The 18,168-nt window shown below is 40.2% G+C and overlaps 1 protein-coding gene, 1 non-coding gene and 1 pseudogene across 5 annotated transcripts in view; all 3 read left to right on the plus strand.

The window, feature by feature from the left end:
- EFCAB3 (EF-hand calcium binding domain 3) overlaps positions 1–18,168 on the plus strand; it is a 164,917-nt gene that overhangs the window by 116,504 nt on the left and 30,245 nt on the right. For all 4 annotated transcript variants that reach the window (XM_074388810.1, XM_074388811.1, XM_039476427.2 and 1 more), the window contains 4 exons: positions 2,357–2,407; positions 7,654–7,744; positions 12,187–12,263; positions 17,218–17,361. In XM_074388810.1, the coding sequence (XP_074244911.1) occupies positions 2,357–2,407; positions 7,654–7,744; positions 12,187–12,263; positions 17,218–17,361 (363 nt within the window). The remainder of the gene's footprint in view (positions 1–2,356; positions 2,408–7,653; positions 7,745–12,186; positions 12,264–17,217; positions 17,362–18,168) is intronic.
- On the plus strand, positions 5,996–6,421 carry LOC120366846 (large ribosomal subunit protein P2 pseudogene; annotated as a pseudogene).
- Positions 7,796–7,857, plus strand: LOC120367016 (U7 small nuclear RNA). Its single transcript, XR_005581518.1, has one exon. It is a non-coding gene; the product is annotated as a U7 small nuclear RNA (small nuclear RNA).

Consider the following 18,168-nt stretch of genomic DNA (forward strand, 5'->3'; position numbering starts at 1 on the left):
ATGCCTTAAAGAAAATTTAGACGTTTTAAAGTATGTTTCATATTTTTAGAAATTTCAAATACTGGTTTCTATTTCAAAGATTCACACAGTAATACTCCATTTTCACTTATAAAGTTTTTTTGGCTGAGCACAGTGGCTCACACCTGTAATCCCAGCACTTTGGCAGGCCAAGGCGGGTAGATCACAAGGTCAAAAGTTCGAGACCAGCTTGGCCAACATGATGAAAACCCATCTCTACTAAAAATACAAAAATTAGTTGGGCATGGTGGCATGCACCTGTGGTCCCAGCTACTTGGGAGGTTGAGGCAGAAGAATCACTTAAACCCAGGAGGCGGAGATTGCAGTGAGCTGAGGTCATGCCACTGCACTCCAGCCTGGGCAACAAAGCAAGTCTCCATCTCAAAAAAGAAAAAAATGTTTTATACATATGTATTAAGGAAGAAATTGTATTTCTTAATGCCATCTTGACACATTTGCCTTCAAATGTACTATTATGATTTAAGTCTTCACACCCCAATTTCAGATAATTAGACACAGACATAAGGGCAGTGGTATTTTTCACACTTAAATATCTTTTTCTCCAATTTCCATTTTGCCATTTTTACTTTCTTTTTTCTTTTCCTTTTCTTTCTTTTTTTTTTTTTTTTTTTTTTTTTGCTGTCATAATCAAGTGTCATTCATTTCTACTTTCTAAAGAATAAAGGTGAATTTCAGCTACCTAAGAATGATAACATGAAAATAACAATCATATATTAACAACTTCAAGGCCTGTTAAAATTTCTGTTACTTGCTGGTGAACATTCAGAGCTCCACTCTGGTCTTCAGAGGCACTTGGGTTGTAAGGTTCCACATGAGAATTTCTAAAACTGTACTTACTAGGGGCACAGAGAAAATCTAACATATATGTAGGGGAAAAAAAAGTTACTGTATAAAAATAAAGTCTGCTTCTTGTCATCTTCTAAGTCATATTCTCAACCAGAATGTTGCCACATGCAGTATCTAAGAATGGCATAGGGTGTCTCTTGCAAATTAATATCCAGGAAGGGAGAAGAGCCAAGCAATAGGGAGAGAGACAGTGACCGATCAGAGGCAGAGAAAGAAAAGGTGCTTCACAGGTATAGATTTTTCTTAATTCTACAGAATTAAGAAAATTAATTTTTATTTTTATTAATTAAGAAAACATAATGTGTTTTATATTGGAGTTAATCCTTTCCCCATAGGAAAAATATTTCTTCTTTATATATACTGCTTTCTGCATTGCATATTACCTTATATAGCCTCTATAACCTAAAGGTATCACCAAACATTTTCCATGTCTCTATGTTTTCATAATCTGCCACGGGCCTTTTTTGGTATTAAAATAATACATTATTGGTTTATCTGGCCAGGCCAAACCAAATCCAGTATAGGAAACTGAGTTATTATATCCACACTTTTCTTCTGAGAATTAATCTTCTCATGATTAGAAAACAAAACTACCCCACATTTTGAGAGGAAAGAAAAGAAAAAGAGTTAAATCTGTACTATTAAGGTTTTGTTTGCTTGTTGTTCTGGCCATGGAAAGGGGTGGGGTAAAGGAAGATTTTGCAGTAAGTTAATTATGATATATATTATACCCACATATTTCATAGGATAATTCACTAGAAAGAAATATCTATATCATTAACAGGTAACTAATTAGTCAATACCTTCCTAAAGAAATAATTAATGAAAATGAAATGGATAAGAGAGGCTGGGCACAGTGGCTCATGCCTGTAATCCCAGCACTTTGGGAGGCCAAGGTGGGTGGATCATGAGGTCAGGAATTCAAGACCAGCCTGGCCAACATGGTGAAACCCCATCTCTACTAAAAATACAAAAAAATTAGCCAGGCGTGGTGGCACACACCTGTAGTCCCAGCTACTCAGGACGCTGAGGCAGAAGAATTGCCCAAACCCAGGAGGCAGAGGTTGCAGTGAGCTGAGATCACACCAACTGCACTCCAGCCTGGGCAACAGAGTAAGACCCTTTCTCAAAAAAAAAAAAAAAAAAAAGAAATGGGTAAGAGATCATCTTCCTCCTGAATCAACAGATTTTCAAAGTCATTTCACTTCTTTACATCCTAAAAGATGATAAATGAATAGTCTTGATTTCAATGCTGACACTATAGTGCTTTTCAGTTTTTGCTTTTGGAGTGCAATACATTAAGGCACTAAAAGAAACAATATGAATGAAGATGGATATCCCATATATCTTTGACATTTTCTTAATTTTTTCACTCACTTGGGGAAAAAAATAAGACAAATTATGCCCTCCTATTCTACTTTCCATAACATCAGAAATTTATGTAATTTTGATTCTTAATCTTGTCTTTAAGCAAAAGGAATGGCGACGCTACCTAAGTTGAAAACTGCAAACGACATTAAAGGTGAGTGTGAAACCTGATGTGACGCCATTGTAAAGATGGGGCTTAATACTTTGATTTACGTTTTTTAATCCCATAGTTACTTTCCCTAATTGTCTTGTCAGTTTCTATCCTCCATCTACTTGTCCATAAGGTGATTGAACACCATTATCTCTCCAACTGTCTTTCTAAGTTCCTGTGCCTTAAGGTGCACACCACTGAATCACATGTGATTCTCACATATTTATATTCTTTTCTAATGCTCCATTTGTGATTTTTTTTAACCTCTAAGAACACTGTAACCTACCTGGTATCACAGTGTCATTTACAAAGCAGGTGTTTCTGACTCTGCCATTAAAGAAATTAATTCAGCTAATTGGACTTTAGGGTCCTTAGCAGTAAAATAAAATGGGTGAAGACCTGGAGCACTGACTCACACCTGTAATCCTAGAGCCTTGGGAGGCCTAGGAAGATCAAGGCAGGAAGATCACTTGAAGCCAGGAGTGTGAGTCCAGCCTGGCAACTCAGCGAGACCCCCTCTCTACAAAAATTTTTAAAATTAATCAGAGGTGGTGGTACTTGCCTACTATAGTCCTAGCTACTCGGGAAGCTGAGTGGGAGGATTGCTTGAGCCCAGGAATTGGAGGCTGCATGAGCCATCACTGCACCACCGCACTTCAGCTTGAGCGACAGAGCAAGAACTTGCCTCTCAAAAAATGTAGTAGGCTGAATTCGGTTGATGATCTATTATCTTTCAGCTTTAAAATTCCAGGACCAACAAAAGAACATTTAAAATTTCAGGTCTAACTTCTGTGGTTGAAAGGACACTATCAATAAAGTAAAAAGACAACCCACAGAATAGGAAGAAATATTTGTAAATAATATAATTGATAAGGATCTAGTCTCCAAAAGATATAAAGAATGCTGTAACACAATAGGGCTGGGCACAGTAGTTCCTGCCTGGAATCCCAGCACTTTGGGAGGCCAAGGAGATTGGTGGGAGCCAGGATTTCGAGGCCAGCCTGGGCAACATAGTGAAACCCCATCTCTACCAAAAATACAAAAAATTAGTTGGGCATGGTAGCCTGCACCTTGTAGTCCCAGCTAATGGGGAGGCTGAGGTGGAAGAATCACTTGAGCCCGGGAGGTTGAGGCTACAATGAACCATGATCCTGCTACTGCATTCAACCCTGGGCAACATAGTGAGTGAACCTCACCTAAAAAAAAAAAAAAAAAAAAAAAAAATTGAGGTAGCTTTTCATATAGTAGGCTCTTGATAAATAATTGTTGAATTAATTTATAAATTAAGCCTTACCTTTCTTTCCCTGTGTGTTCCTGGCCAGAATGGAAGGCAGTATACTAAGTTTAAAAATACTAGGCTAAAGTCAAATTATGCTCATAATGAACAATTCTAGAGGTTTCCTATTCTCATTCTGGGGGAATAGGAAACCTCTAGAATTGCTGCCACTAAGTGAAAACTGAAGCATTTTTACAGGTCCAACTACGTAACTAGCTAAGCCTTGGGTGCCAGAGATATCTGTGCTTAGCCATGATAGACTAAAGACACTCCTAACTCCTGTACTAGAGAATTTACAATGCCATGAGACACATCAGATTATAAATACCTTAGTTTCTACTTAAAACACTCTTTTCTGTAATTGCTCTTTTGAAATCACTTTTCCCAATAATACCAAAGACTACAAGCCTATGAGAGTTTTTTGCCTCTCTTTCTAGGCTTAAACAATTAATGAAATGATTCTTTTTTTTTTTTTTTTTTTTTTTTTTTGAGACGGAGTTTCGCTCTTGTTACCCAGGCTGGAGTGCAATGGCGCGATCTCGGCTCACCACAACCTCCGCCTCCTGGGTTCAAGCAATTCTCCTGCCTCAGCCTCCTGAGTAGCTGGGATTACAGGCACGTGCCACCATGCCCAGCTAATTTTTTTGTATCTTTAGTAGAGACGGGGTTTCACCATGTTGCTTAATCACCATGCAGTGAAAGCAGCTGAGTAAAATGTTTTAATTGAACAGCTTTCAATTGACTGATGAAGACTTTTTTTTTTTTTTTTTTTTTGAGACGGAGTCTGTCACTCAGGCTGGAGTGCAGTGGTGCAATCTCAGCTCACTTCAACATCTGCCTTCTGAGTTCAAACGATTCTCCTGCCTCAGCCCCCCGAGTAGCTGGGATTACAGGTGTGCGCCAACATGCGCAGCTAATTTTTGTATTTTTAGTAGAGACAGGGTTTCATCATGTTGGTCAGGCTGGTCTTGAACTCTTGACTTCAGGTGATCTGCCTGTCTCAGCCTCCCAAAGTGCTAGGATTACAAGCTTGAACCACCACTCCCGGCCTGATGAAGACATTAACATGAAAATATATTAATATAGAAATTGAAACAAAAATTATTCCCCTTCCCTGAAGTCCCAACAGTGTCAAAATGTTCAGATTTTATAAATCACACCCTCATATACACCAAGGGTGCTGAAAGAACCACATTGAAAACATGCTTGCTGTCAGGTTGGAAATAGCTCTTGGGTCATTCTCTCCCTGGGCCTGAGCCTGAGCAGTGAATGAGGTCACAGTTGTGTGATGGAACAAACCCTTTATTGGATTCCTGATCTGATTGAAGCCCAGAAGTGGTAAGTAGCATGGCTTAAAAGTAGGTAAATATCAGGATTTTATAGGATTCTATGCCAAGTCTTTTTTTAAAAAATCTATAATCTATGAGAAATGAAGGTATTTTTTTAAAGTAATGATTATTTTGAGGCATGGGATGATTTCACAGCATCTTTCAAGTGCCTGAATTGTTGACCCTCTCTGGAGTTGCCAGCTCTGTGGTAGGTTTTCAGATTTTGAGGACTTGTAATTGAGTTGTTTAGAAAGAAATGCTTTCTGAGCTCTGAGGTGAAGACCTGGGAAAATGGATCAAATTCTAACCAAACATTCAGAGACTTTTTTTCCTCATGATTGAATAGTATTCTATTGTCCATTATTCCTAAGTCAGCAACCTAGTTTTCTTGTCAGTGAACTGTCAAATACACTCCACGTTTTGAAAAGATAGTTGGAAAGAAAAGAGCAACAAAGCGGGAAGCCCTACCAACCCAGCTTCTGGTCCATAAATAAGCCCTGTTTTTTTGTTTGTTTGTTTTTTTGAGACGGAGTTTCACTCTTGTTGCCCAGGCTGGAGTGCAATGGCGCGATCTCGGCTCACCGCAACCTCCGTCTCCTTGGTTCAGGCAATTCTCCTGCCTCAGCCTCCCAAGTAGCTGGGATTACAGGCACGCGCCACCATGCCCAGCTAATTTTTAGTATTTTTAGTAGAGACGGGGTTTCACCATGTTGACCAGGATGGTCTCGATCTCTTGACCTCGTGATCCACCCGCCTCGGCCTCCCAAAATGCTGGGATTACAGGCTTGAGTCACCGCGCCCGGCCAATAAACCCTGTTTATCAGACTATGCCGAGTGGAAATCGAGGACTAGGGAGGCGGCGGTGGTTAACGAGTTCATTCCGGAGTCTAGGGTAGCAGAACTGCATTGTATCCCACCCCCATTCCGACTGTTAACCAAGACCAGTTGGGCTCTTCCTCCCTGACTCCGCCGAGGTCGCACGCGTGGAGGCCTTGCAGCCACCGCTGCTGCCTCCCAGATGTGCTGCGTCGCCTCCCACCTGCTGGCTGCCCTCGGAGGCAACCCCTCCCCCAGCGCCAAGGACAATAGGATCCTGGACAGCTTAGGCATCAAGGCGGACGACGACCAGCTCAACGTGGTTATCAGTGGGCTGAATGGAAAAAGCATCGAAGACGTCATTGCCCAGGGAATTGGCAAGCTTGCCAGTGTACCTGCCGGTGGGGCTGTGGCTGTCTCTGCTGCCCCAGGCTCTGCAGCTCCTACTGCTGGTTCCACCCCCGCTGTGGCAGAGGAGAAGATGAGGAGGAGTGTCCAAAGAGTCAGATGATGACACGGGATTTGACCTCTTTGTTTAAATTCCTGCTCCCCTCCAAATAAAGGCTTTTTACACATCTAAAAACAACAACAAACAAAAAAAAAACAGTTGGTTCCCAAGAATTGACAGGGCAGGGATAGGTCTCCCAAAAACAAGCCCTGGGAAAACCTTCTTATTACCAGGCAGGCATCTAAGATGTAAACGAGTAGGCAAATACTTTAGAAATGCTGTACTATTTTATTCTTTGTCAATTATGACTTGAAATGTTCTACTGATTTCATAATAAAATAGTGTCTTTAAATAACTTTTCCCATATATTTCCAGAATGCTCATTATCTGTGTCACATGGCACCATTTTTATTATTTAATGTATATATATTTAACAGATGTATACATTGTGAAATAATCACCACAACCAATCTAATTAACACATCCATCACTTCACATAGTTACTGTGTGTGTGTGTGTGTGTGTGTGTGTGTGTGTGTGTGTACAGCGAGAACACTTAGGATCTAGTCTCTTAGCAAATTTCAGGTGTACAGTATGGTATTGTTGCCTATGGTCACGATGCTATTTGTTAGATCTTCAGAAGCCGTCTTCAAACTTTGTATCACTGACCAACATCTCCCCATATCTCCTTCCTCAACCACCATCTACTCTCTGCTTCTATGAGTTTGACTATTTTAGATTATATGTATTAGTTAGATCATATAGCATTGGTCTTTTTGTGTCCAGTTTATTTCGCTTAACATTTATTTTTACATAGGATCAAAGTGACACTAATTGAAAGGGAAACAGTGACAAGCAACTTTGCTTAGAAATCTGGGAACAGGCCGGGCGCAGTGGCTCAAGCCTGTAATCCCAGCACTTTGGGAGGCCGAGGTGGGTAGATCATGAGGTCAAGAGATCGAGACCATCCTGGTCAACATGGTGAAACCCTGTCTCTACTAAAAATACAAAAAATTAGCTGGGCATGGTGGCACATGCCTGTAATCCCAGCTACTCAGGAGGCTGAGGCAGGAGAATTGCTTGAACCCAGGAGGCGGAGGTTGCGGTGAGCTGAGATCACGCCATTGCACTCCAGCCTGGGTAACAAAAGTGAAACTCCGTCTCAAAAAAAAAAAAAAAAAGAAAGAAATCTGGGAACAACAAAGGAGCCTTTCCACATTGCCTTCCAACTTTATGCATACCTCTAACTTGATTTTGCATGTATTACCATTCCTTGAGGTCCTGGACTTTTCAAACTCCAGGCTTTGAGCTGAAAAGTTGCAAAAGAACGTAAAAAATTAATCTGTAAACTGATTTCTTAATTGTATATTCTGAATTCCAGACCGAGTCACTGGCCACATGGCAGTTTCAGAAAGTAAATCAAAACTTAAGCTGAATCCTTTAACAAAAGTACCCATCTCCCACAGTAAAAGGTAGGTAATGAATGTATTAAGGGTGATAAATGTATTATGATAAAGAAAAATTAGTGTTACCACTCTTAGAATTTTGTCTAGCAGATTTTCCAGTCTTTACTAGGAAGCTCCTAAACATATATAATTATTAAGATTATTAATATATTAAGTACTCATAAAGATTATGATGAAACAATTAAAATACTCTAAGTATTTATTATATAAATTTAGTTATAAAACAAAACATCGGAATTGAAGAGAAATATTTTTTATGAAAAGAAAAAGATACACATCCTTTTTGATTGGAAGAACAGAATTATGTTAGAATACAGAACACCCTAAGGGGCTCAAGGAGTTATCAGTTATACCTTGAGATATTTTGAGTGTCAGTTTAAAGAAGGAAAAAAGTTGGAAGATCATAAAGAAGACCTAAACCCATAAGCAAGTTCAAGTGTAGAAAAAGGGTCTATATTCCAAATGTAGCTAGTAAATGAAAGCTGGTAAATTAGCCATGACTAACGCTGGGCTAAAATTGGGAAGGGAGATTTGCCTGTAACATTAACAATAGCTTTTTCTCAATCACCTAACATTTACTTTCTATTTTGAGTATATCTTTCCTAGTGTTACTGACTATGCAAGCTATCTTTTGAGGAAGTGAGTTCCTTGTCACTGAAAGTAGTTAAGCAAAAACTAGACAATGCTACATATAATGGGAGTTCCTACAGTAGATGAGAGGCTGGATTGGGTTCATTCCAAATGCAAGGTTCTTCAGTCATTTGAAACTTTGTAAAATTAAGTCTTTCTCCAATGTTTGATCCAAGGTAAGGTTTGAGATTGTGCCAAGAGTGCCTTTTTAAAGACAGGTAATAAGAACTTCATATTGCCTGGTCAGGCATGGTGGCTTACATCTAATCCCAGCACTTTGGGAGGCCGAGGCGGGTGGATCACTTGAGCCCAGGAATTTGAGACCAGCCTCTACCAAAAATACAAAAATTAGCTGGGTGTGGTGGTGCCCATCTGTAGCCCCAGCTACTCAGGAGTCTGAGGTGGGAGGATTGCTTGAGCCCAGGAGGCGGAGGTTGGGGTGAGCTGAGATTGCACCACTGCACTTCAGCCTAGGTAATAGAGCAAGGCCCTGTCTCAAAAAAACAACAACAAAACTTTACACTGCCTGAATTCTACTTTCCTCTTGCTTCTTGAGAACATATTTCTCCATCTACTGCATCTTTTATATTTTGCAAAAGAAATTTGTTTATATTTAGAAATACAGATGGTCTCCAACTTAATGGTTCAACTTACCATTTTTTGTTTTTTGCTTTTTTTTTTTTTTTTTTTGAGACAGAGTCTCACTCTGTTGCCCAGGCTGGAGTGCAGTGGCACAATCTCGGCTCACTGCAACCTCTGCTTCCCAGGTTCAAGCGATTTCTCCTGCCTCCGCCTCCTGAGTAGCTGGGACTACAGGTGCATGCCACTACACCCAGCTAATTTTTATTTTATTTTTAGTAGAGACAAGGTTTCACCATGTTGACCAGGCTGTTCTCAAACTCCTGACCTCGTAATTTGCCTGCCTTGGCCTCCCAAAGTGCTGGAATTACAGGTGTGAGCCACTGAGCCCCATTTTTTGACTTGTGCAAAAGCAATATGCATCCAGTAGAAACTCTACTTCAAATACACATACGGTCATTCTGTTTTTCACTTTCAGTACAGTAGTCAATAAATTACAACACTTTATTATAAAATAGAGGTATTCAACACTTTATTACAAAATAGACTTTGTGCTAGGTGATTCTTCCCATCTGTAGGCTAATGTAAGTGTTCTGAGCACATTTAAGGTAGGCTCGGCTAAGCTATGTAGGTTAGGTAAGTAAAATGCATTTTCAATTTACAGTATTTTCAACTCATAATAGGTTTATAAGGATGTAACCCCATAATGAATCAAGGAACATCTTTACAATAAATATAAAATAACCTGTTTGAGTAAGGGCAAACCCGAGCTTCAGAAATTACAAGCTGGACATAGTGGCGCACACTTGTAATCCCAACACTTCGGGAGGTAGAGGGGGGAGGAACACTTGAGCCTGAGAGTTCAAGACTAGCCTAAGCAACATAAGGAGACCTCGTCTCTAGAAAAAATCAAAAATTAGACTGGGCACGGTGGCTCATGCCTGTAATCCCAGCCCTTAAAGAGGCCGAGGTGGACAGGTCAAGAGATCACGACCATCCTGGCTAACATGGTGAAACCTGGTCTCTACTAAAAATACAAAAAAAAAAAAAAAAAAAAAAAATTAGCCTAGTGTGGTGGCATGCACCTATAGTCCCAGCTACTCGGGAGGCTGAGGCAGGAGAATCGCTTGGCAGAGGTTGCAGTGAGCCGAGATTGCACCACTGCACTCCAGCCTGGGCAACAGAGTGAGACTCCATCTCAAAAAAAGTAAATAAATTAGCTGGGCATGGTAACATACACCTATGGTTCCAATTACTCGGGAGGCTGAGGTGAGCCTGGGTGGTCAAGGCTGCAGTGAGGCACAATCACACCACTGCACTCCAGCTTGGACCACAGAGGGAGGCTTTGTCTTGAAAGAATGAAAGAAAGAAAAAGCAAAGAAATTCAAGCAGGTAAGAAGAGGAAGCACCTGAAGAAGTCAATGTTAGTAAAAGCTGAGAAAATAAGACAAGTTAGATAAAATTCCACTTTAAAAAGTTAAGAACAGTTTTGATACTATCACCTCCTTTTCTCCCAGGCCCCTCTTTGAAAATGAGTTGAATCTAATAAGTACTTTAGGGGTTACTAAATTAATCAACCATAACAATTTTTTGTTTAACTACAATGTTTAGTATTTCTTCTAGTTTTACTTTTTAAACTGCTTCTTATAAAGCCACAAAACTATGAGAGTTCATATTTTTTAAACTTTTAGTTCTACAAGTATCAAAACTAAAGACACTTTAAATAAATTTATGAAGTTGGTCATTATTAAATTTTGCAGTTAAATTACATTTACTTAAATGTAATTAAATTTTATTTAATATATTACAAGCAAACCCAGTTTTGCATGACATATTTTTGTGTTCTTAAACTAATAGACTACTTTAGATCTGTACAAAGTATCTTGAAAGTATTAATATGTTTCTGCGTTTTCCAGATTTTACTTTCCTGAGTAAGTAAAGGTCACCCAGGGTTTCAAACTTTTCAGAAGTATTCTCTATATTTCTCTCTCACACACACACACATACGCTGGTAAAAATACAATTTGACATTTGTAAAATAGTTATAAAAGTTGTAAAAATAAATAAATAAATACATTGTAAGGCCAGGCTCAGTGGCTCATATCTGTATTCTCAGCACTTTGGGAGGCCGAGGCAGGTGGATCATTTGAGGTTGGGAGTTCAAGACCAGCCTGGCTAACATTGTGAAACCCCAGCTCTACTAAAAATACAAAATTAGCTGGGCACGGTAGCAGGTGCCTGTGATCCCAGCTACTCAGGATCCTGAGGCAGGAGAATCACTTGAACCCAGGAGGTGGAGGTTGCTGAGATCACGCCACTGAGCTGAGATCACGCCACTGCACTCCAGCATGGGCAACAGTGCAAGACCCCATTTCAAAAAAAAATTTTTTTAATCGTCATAGATGGAAAAGTTTCTCTGTAAGAGTATTCACAACAGTGTTTATACTAGTTTAAAATTTGAAACTCAAGGCTGAGAGTTGGAGCCAGAAAAGAAAATTGAGACAACTTCTATTTCTAACAACAAGAATAGTGTAAAGCAGTATGGTCTTGATTTTTGGAATCAGACAAATCTAGGTTTGAATCTCAGATCTTCCATTTACTATCTGTATAGCCTGGGACAAATTATTTAATTGCTCTGAACTTCGGTTTCCTATTTTGTAAAATGGGGGAAATCATAACTGCTTTTTTTTTTTTTTTTTTTTTTTTTTTTTGACATAGGGTCTCGCTCTGTTACCCAGGCTGGAATGTAGTGGTGGAGTCATGACTCACTGCAGCCTCAACCTCCCAGGCACAAGCAATCCTCCCACCTCAGCCTCCTGAGTGGCTAGGACTACAGGCCTGTGCCACCACGCTGGCTAATTTATTTTTATTTTTTGTAGAGATAGGGTCTTGCTATGTTGCCCAAGCTGGTCTTGAACTCCTGGGCTCAGGTGATCCTCTTGCCTTGATCTCCCACACAGCAAGGATTACGGGTATGAGCCACCATGGCTGGCTTGAAATCATTATTTTTTAAGGGAGGGGTAATGGGCAAGTTTAGGGCAGAGGTGGATCTCAGTGGCCAACATTTTCTCACTGTTCATCCTGTAGCTATTGGCTATCCTAAATAAAATATCCCTTCAGATAGACTGGATACATTGAGATGCTACAGTCATTCCATTAAGCAAAAACTGATGAGTAGGACTAATATCTGCTGGTTTCGCATATGTAGTAAATCTAAACATTTTCCCATCTTTCTTCAGGGAAAAAGACTTGCCAGGATCTCCTCAATGCCAATTAAAACACACAGAAAAGAAGTTAAATGCTTCACAAATGGCAGGTAATAAGAATCATCCTTAAAACTGAAGCAGAAACAACAGCTCCTTAATATGTCTGATCCTTTCTTCTCTAAGAAAGAGCTGAGATTTCAAGGGTTGTCTACACCACCATCATTTGAAAGAAAGGAAATTTTTGTGGGACTAGAAGGAAATTGCTTTTAAATGGACATCTCCCTAGAATTTAGGCAGTCCTGGTCAAATATTTGTATTCAAAGAAGAACTTGTGGGTGTGGAAAAGAATAAATTCAAAAAGAACAAAAAGAGCAAATATAAATCAAATAATAAAGAACAAAAACACAGCTACAGTCCTAGAATTTCTCAAAGAAGAAAATATAATAATAAAATGAGCTACACTGGCTAAAGTTTATTCATCCAAACAACAAATATTTATTTAATGTCAAAAATGTAGGCATGGGAAACAAAACAAGTCAGAAGTGGTCCAAACCATGAACTTGGCGGGCACAGTGGCTCATGCCTATAATCCCAGCACTTTGGGAGGCTGAGGAGGATGGATCACCTGAGGTCATGAGTTTGAGACTAGCCTGGCCAACATGATGAAACCCTGTTTCTACTAAAAATACAAAACTTAGCTGGCGGTGGTGGCAGACACCTGTAATCCCAGCTATTTGGGAGACTGAAGCAGGGAGAATTGCTTGAACCTGGGAGGCAGAGGTTGCAGTGAGCCAAAATCGTGCCACTGCACTCCAGCCTAGGTGACAGTGAGACTCCGTCTCAAAAAAAAAAAAAAAAAACATGAATTTGCTGAATATATTATTTAAATTACAATGTAACACAAGTTATGATAGGAAAAGTATGGAATATAATAGGAGCATAAAGGAAAGTCTCCTAATTTGGTCTTGTGAGGGAAGAAGGGGAGTCCCAGAGAATGGTGATTGATGAATAGGAGTAAATCAAGCAAAGAGCACAGAGTGTTCCAAGCAGAAAGAGTAGAATCTACAAAGACCAGAGAAAAGGGAAAGGACAATGCACTAGAAAAACTCAAAGAAGTCAAGTGTGGCTGTGTTTCAGTTGTGTCTGGTTTCTGGAGAGGCTGATGCTTTACTCCCCTAAATTTAGAAATTGACCCAGAAGACAGAAATAAATCAAAGAATCAATCGACCTTGACCAGCCCTGAAAGGGGCAGTCCCTCAAGGGCCAGCAAGGCTCCAGATATCAGAACAACAAGTATGGAAACTGAAAAATGTGTTCTTTACAGTGCTTAATCCTCACAACTTTCCTACAAGAGGTTAATTGGCTCATTCTACAATCAATCAGCCTTTATTGCTGAGAATTCTAGTTTGGAAAACACAAAAGATGGCCATAATCAGATGGGCATTTTTCATTATAAAACTAAGCTAAATGCCTTAATAATAACAGCTTATAGTTTTATAGACCTTTAAGGTTTATAAAGTGCCTTAAGATACTTTGGTACTCATTTTAAGGGATCTGTTTCAGTCAGATATGGTGAGACATGTAGACACAAAAATAATGGTCATGAAGGAAGTTTTCATACTCACAGATCCCTAGAAACAGGGCATAGCTTGCCAAGCAGGTAGGGCCACAAGAGGAGGCACCAGGGTCAGTCAGCAAGTGGGCAGGGCAGCATGTGGACAAGAACCTCTATTGTGGTTTCCGCAAAAAGGAACAGACAAGGCAGGGTAAGCAGGTATGGGGTTAGCCAGTTTGAACAATTTCAGTGGACTCTGGCATGTAAGGGCTATCTCTGGTTGTCTGTTACCTAGCCCTGGGATGACTAGGGCAGGGAAATAGTGACTCTGACTGTAAGAGGTGGAGAAGGCAGGTGGCTGAAGATATGGTTTCTGGAATATGGTCTACGGAATTGGATGATTTGCAGAGGAAAGGCACACTCACAAGCTAGTAGTAACTATCTGTAGGCATTGACCAGCCCTGAGAGGAGCAGTCCCTCCAGGACCAGCAAGGCCCCAGATAGCAAAACATCAAATATGGAACCTAGAAAATGTGTTCATTACAGTGCTTAATCCTCACAACTTTCCTGTGAGAGGTTAATTTGTTCATTCTACAAATAGTTGCTGAACACTTCAAAATCCCCAGCATCTCCCATCCTCACTGTCATTGGTCTCCTTACTTTCCTGAGGAAAATTGAAGCAATCGGAACAGAATTTCCCTAAACTCTCACCTCCATTTCTACCTCCTTACCAGCATCTGTAGCCATATGCCCTGTCTTCCATCAACTTTTTCTATTTGAACAATAAAAAATAATAATGTAGAATTGGATTATAACCCAAAGGATAAAATAAACATCCATGAGTCCCCAGTGATAGAAATAAATGACTAGGCCGGGCGCGGTGGCTCAAGCCTGTAATCCCAGCACTTTGGGAGGCCGAGGCGGGTGGATCACGAGGTCGAGAGATCGAGACCATCCTGGTCAACATGGTGAAACCCCGTCTCTACTAAAAATACAAAAAATTAGCTGGGCATGGTGGCACGTGCCTGTAATCCCAGCTACTCAGGAGGCTGAGGCAGGAGAATTGCCTGAACCCAGGAGGCGGAGGTTGCGGTGAGCCGAGATCGCGCCATTGCACTCCAGCCTGGGTAACAAGAGCGGAACTCCGTCTCGAAAAAAAAAAAAAAAAAAAAAAAAGAAATAAATGACTAAATTTTTAGTAGAAGAGACAAATGGCAGAGGTAGCAATAACTGGAGGGGGAAATGAGGTCACAATGTACTTTTTTTTTTTTTTTTTTTTTTTGAGACGGAATTTCGCACTTGTTACCCAGGCTGGAGTGCAATGGTGCGATCTCGGCTCACCGCAACCTCTGCCTCCTGGGTTCAAGCAATTCTCCTGCCTCAGGCTCCTGAGTAGCTGGGATTACAGGCACGTGCCACCATGCCCAGCTAATTTTTTTTGTATTTTTAGTAGAGACGGGATTTCACCATGTTGACCAGGATGGTCTCGATCTCTCGACCTTGTGATCCACCCGCCTTGGCCTCCCAAAGTGCTGGGATTACAGGCTTGAGCCACTGCGCCCGGCACAATGTATTTTTTTAAGGGAGAAATAGTCTATAGGATTGATATAATAGAAAATAACAAAAAATGGTATTTCCCTTACCTACGAGGGGACCCTTTTTTTAGGTAAATTCTTTGAATATGAGAGAGGGGATGAGTTCCAATCCACAAGAGAGGGATTGGCTCTAGATGAGAGCATCCAGTTTCTTTGCAGCCCCGAGAGAAAGGCACACTGTGCAGGTACAGTTGCTGGTCAGAAAGCAGACATGGGGGTGGGAGTGTGGAGGAATTTTGTTTCTCTTCTTCTTCCTAATCATCCACACAGAATTACTTTTTCTTTTTTCCATAGCACACACCACCTTCTAAAATGGCATCTAATTTACCTATTTATTACATGTATATGAAGGCACAGATCTTTGTCCATTTAGGGCACTAATATATCCCAAGCACTTGGAGCAACACCTGGTCCATGGAAAGCATGCAATCAGTATTTGTTGACTGCCTATTAACATGCAAGAGACAATGGGAGAGAACAGAAACAAGTCAGAGACAGTTTGGTTCCAGCCCTAGAGAACCTACCTTTTATCAAGGAGAAAGATGTTACCTTTTTACGTTACACACTTTAGAGCAGGTATCATTATCTCTGTAGGATTAATCACTCTTATACATAGAGATGCTGAGACTTGAATGTGATATGAAATAAGTTTTATTTGGGTGTCATTTGGGATATATTTTGTTCCAGGCTTATTTCCTCATTCACTAATTTTAGAAAGGACGTATCTAATTTTGGCTCCAGTTGGCACCTTGACTATTTCTTTGAAAAACTTTGGATCCATACAAAACATACACACACATGTATATAATTTGGGTCCAATTTGACAAATTATTTTTCTATTGCTGCTGTAACAAATTGCCACAAATTTAATAGTTTAAAACAACACAAATTTATTATCTCACAGTTCTATAGGTCAGAAGTCCAGGTGAGCACAGTTGATTTCTCTTCTCTGTGTTTTATAGGACTGAAATTAAAATGTTGGGCAGACTGGCCTCCCATTTAGGGGCTCCAGAGGAGAATCTGCTTCCAGTCTCACTCAGATTTTTGGCAGAATTCTGTTCTTTTCTCTTGCAGGGCTGACGTTCCAGTTTTCTTGCCGTTTATCAGCCAGGAACTTCTCAGCCTCTTTAACAGGTAGAGAAGTTCCTGGCTGATAAGCCAGCAGTGGTGGGTCAGGTCTTTCTCATGCTCTAAACCTCTCTGATTTCTGCCACATCTCTCTGGCTTCTAGCTATATAAGGGATCGTGTAATTAAATTGAGCCTAGAATAGTCTATCTTAATTACATGTGCAATGTCCCTTTTGCCATGTAAGATAGCATATTCACAGGTTTAAGGGATTAGGGTGTGGCTATCTTTGGAAGGCCAGCTTACCTACCAACACTTGGTTTTTTAACAATTAGTTCATTCCAGTTCAAGTTCCATGGCAGGATACTGTCCTTTATAAGAAATGTGGTTTTGTTGTTGTTGTTGTTGTTGTTTTTGAGATGGAGTTTCACTTTTGTTACCCAGGCTGGAGTGCAATGGCGCGATCTTGGCTCACCGCAACCTCCGCCTCCTGGGTTCAGGCAATTCTCCTGCCTCAGCCTCCTGAGTAGCTGGGATTACAGGCATGCGCCACCATGCCCAGCTAATTTTTTGTATTTTTAGTAGGGACAGGCTTTCACCATGTTGACCAGGATGGTCTCGATCTCTTGACCTCGCGATCCACCCACCTTGGCCTCCCAAAGTGCTGGGATTACAGGCATGAGCCACCGCGCCTGGCCTAAGAAATGTTATTTTTATCTATTAAGCACTCATTTTTCTCTCAATCCTCTTTTTAGAACATGATCTCCAATCAACTGTATTGTCTGTCATAGTCCTATTAGTGTATGTACTTCTTCTTGAATAACTATAACTTAACTCTATTTCCCCAGCTTTCCAAGATGCCTACAACTTCTTCAACAAGGACAAAACTGGCTGTATTGATTTCCATGGACTGATGTGCACTGTAGCTAAGCTGGGAATGAGTCTAACCAAGCATGATATCTATAATGAATTGAAATGTGCTGATATTGATCGTGAGTCCTTTAGCTTCTCATTGTTTTTCCCATAAAAGATATTTGTAAAAACATAGTTTTCTTCTAATGACTGTATAAACATGAGAAACAAACCTTATTTACTTCCCCCTCCAAATATATATGTATGTTATGTTTGTAAACTACATATTTGAATACTATATAAAAATATACATATATGTGTATATTATATATATGTGTATACACACACATATATATTCTTCAAGAGACACACGTGTATGTGTATGTGTGTCTGTGTGTGTGTGTCCCTTTCAGGACATCAGTGAGGTATGTGTACAAGTTATGAAATCAAATTAATGCTTGAAAATGAACTATTTGAAAAAGCTGTGTGGAAACCAAGAGTGACTGCCTCATTTCATTATCAAATTCAGGTTTCCTGTCCTGATGTACATGGAAGCTGTACGTGAAGGGTGCCCTGAAATAACAGATACAAAGGCATTAACAATGTTAATAATGACATGTTACCAAGAGAATTGAAGACCTTTGTTTCTGTTTGAATCAAAACAGAGCAAATCTTTATTTTTCCATCAAGTCCCACCTACATTGAATTTTTTTTTTTTTTTTTTTTTTTTTTTTTTGAGACAGAGTTTCGCTCTTGTTACCCAGGCTGGAGTGCAATGGCGCGATCTCGGCTCACTGCAACCTCCGCCTCCTGGGTTCAGGCAATTCTCCGCCTCAGCCTCCTGAGTGGCTGGGATTACAGCCACGCGCCACAATGCCCAGCTAATTTTTTGTATTTTTAGTAGAGACGGGGTTTCACCGTGTTGACCAAGATGGTCTCGATCTCCT

The sequence above is a fragment of the Saimiri boliviensis genome, chromosome 17 (genome assembly GCF_048565385.1).
Source record: "Saimiri boliviensis isolate mSaiBol1 chromosome 17, mSaiBol1.pri, whole genome shotgun sequence".
NCBI lineage: Eukaryota > Metazoa > Chordata > Mammalia > Primates > Cebidae > Saimiri > Saimiri boliviensis.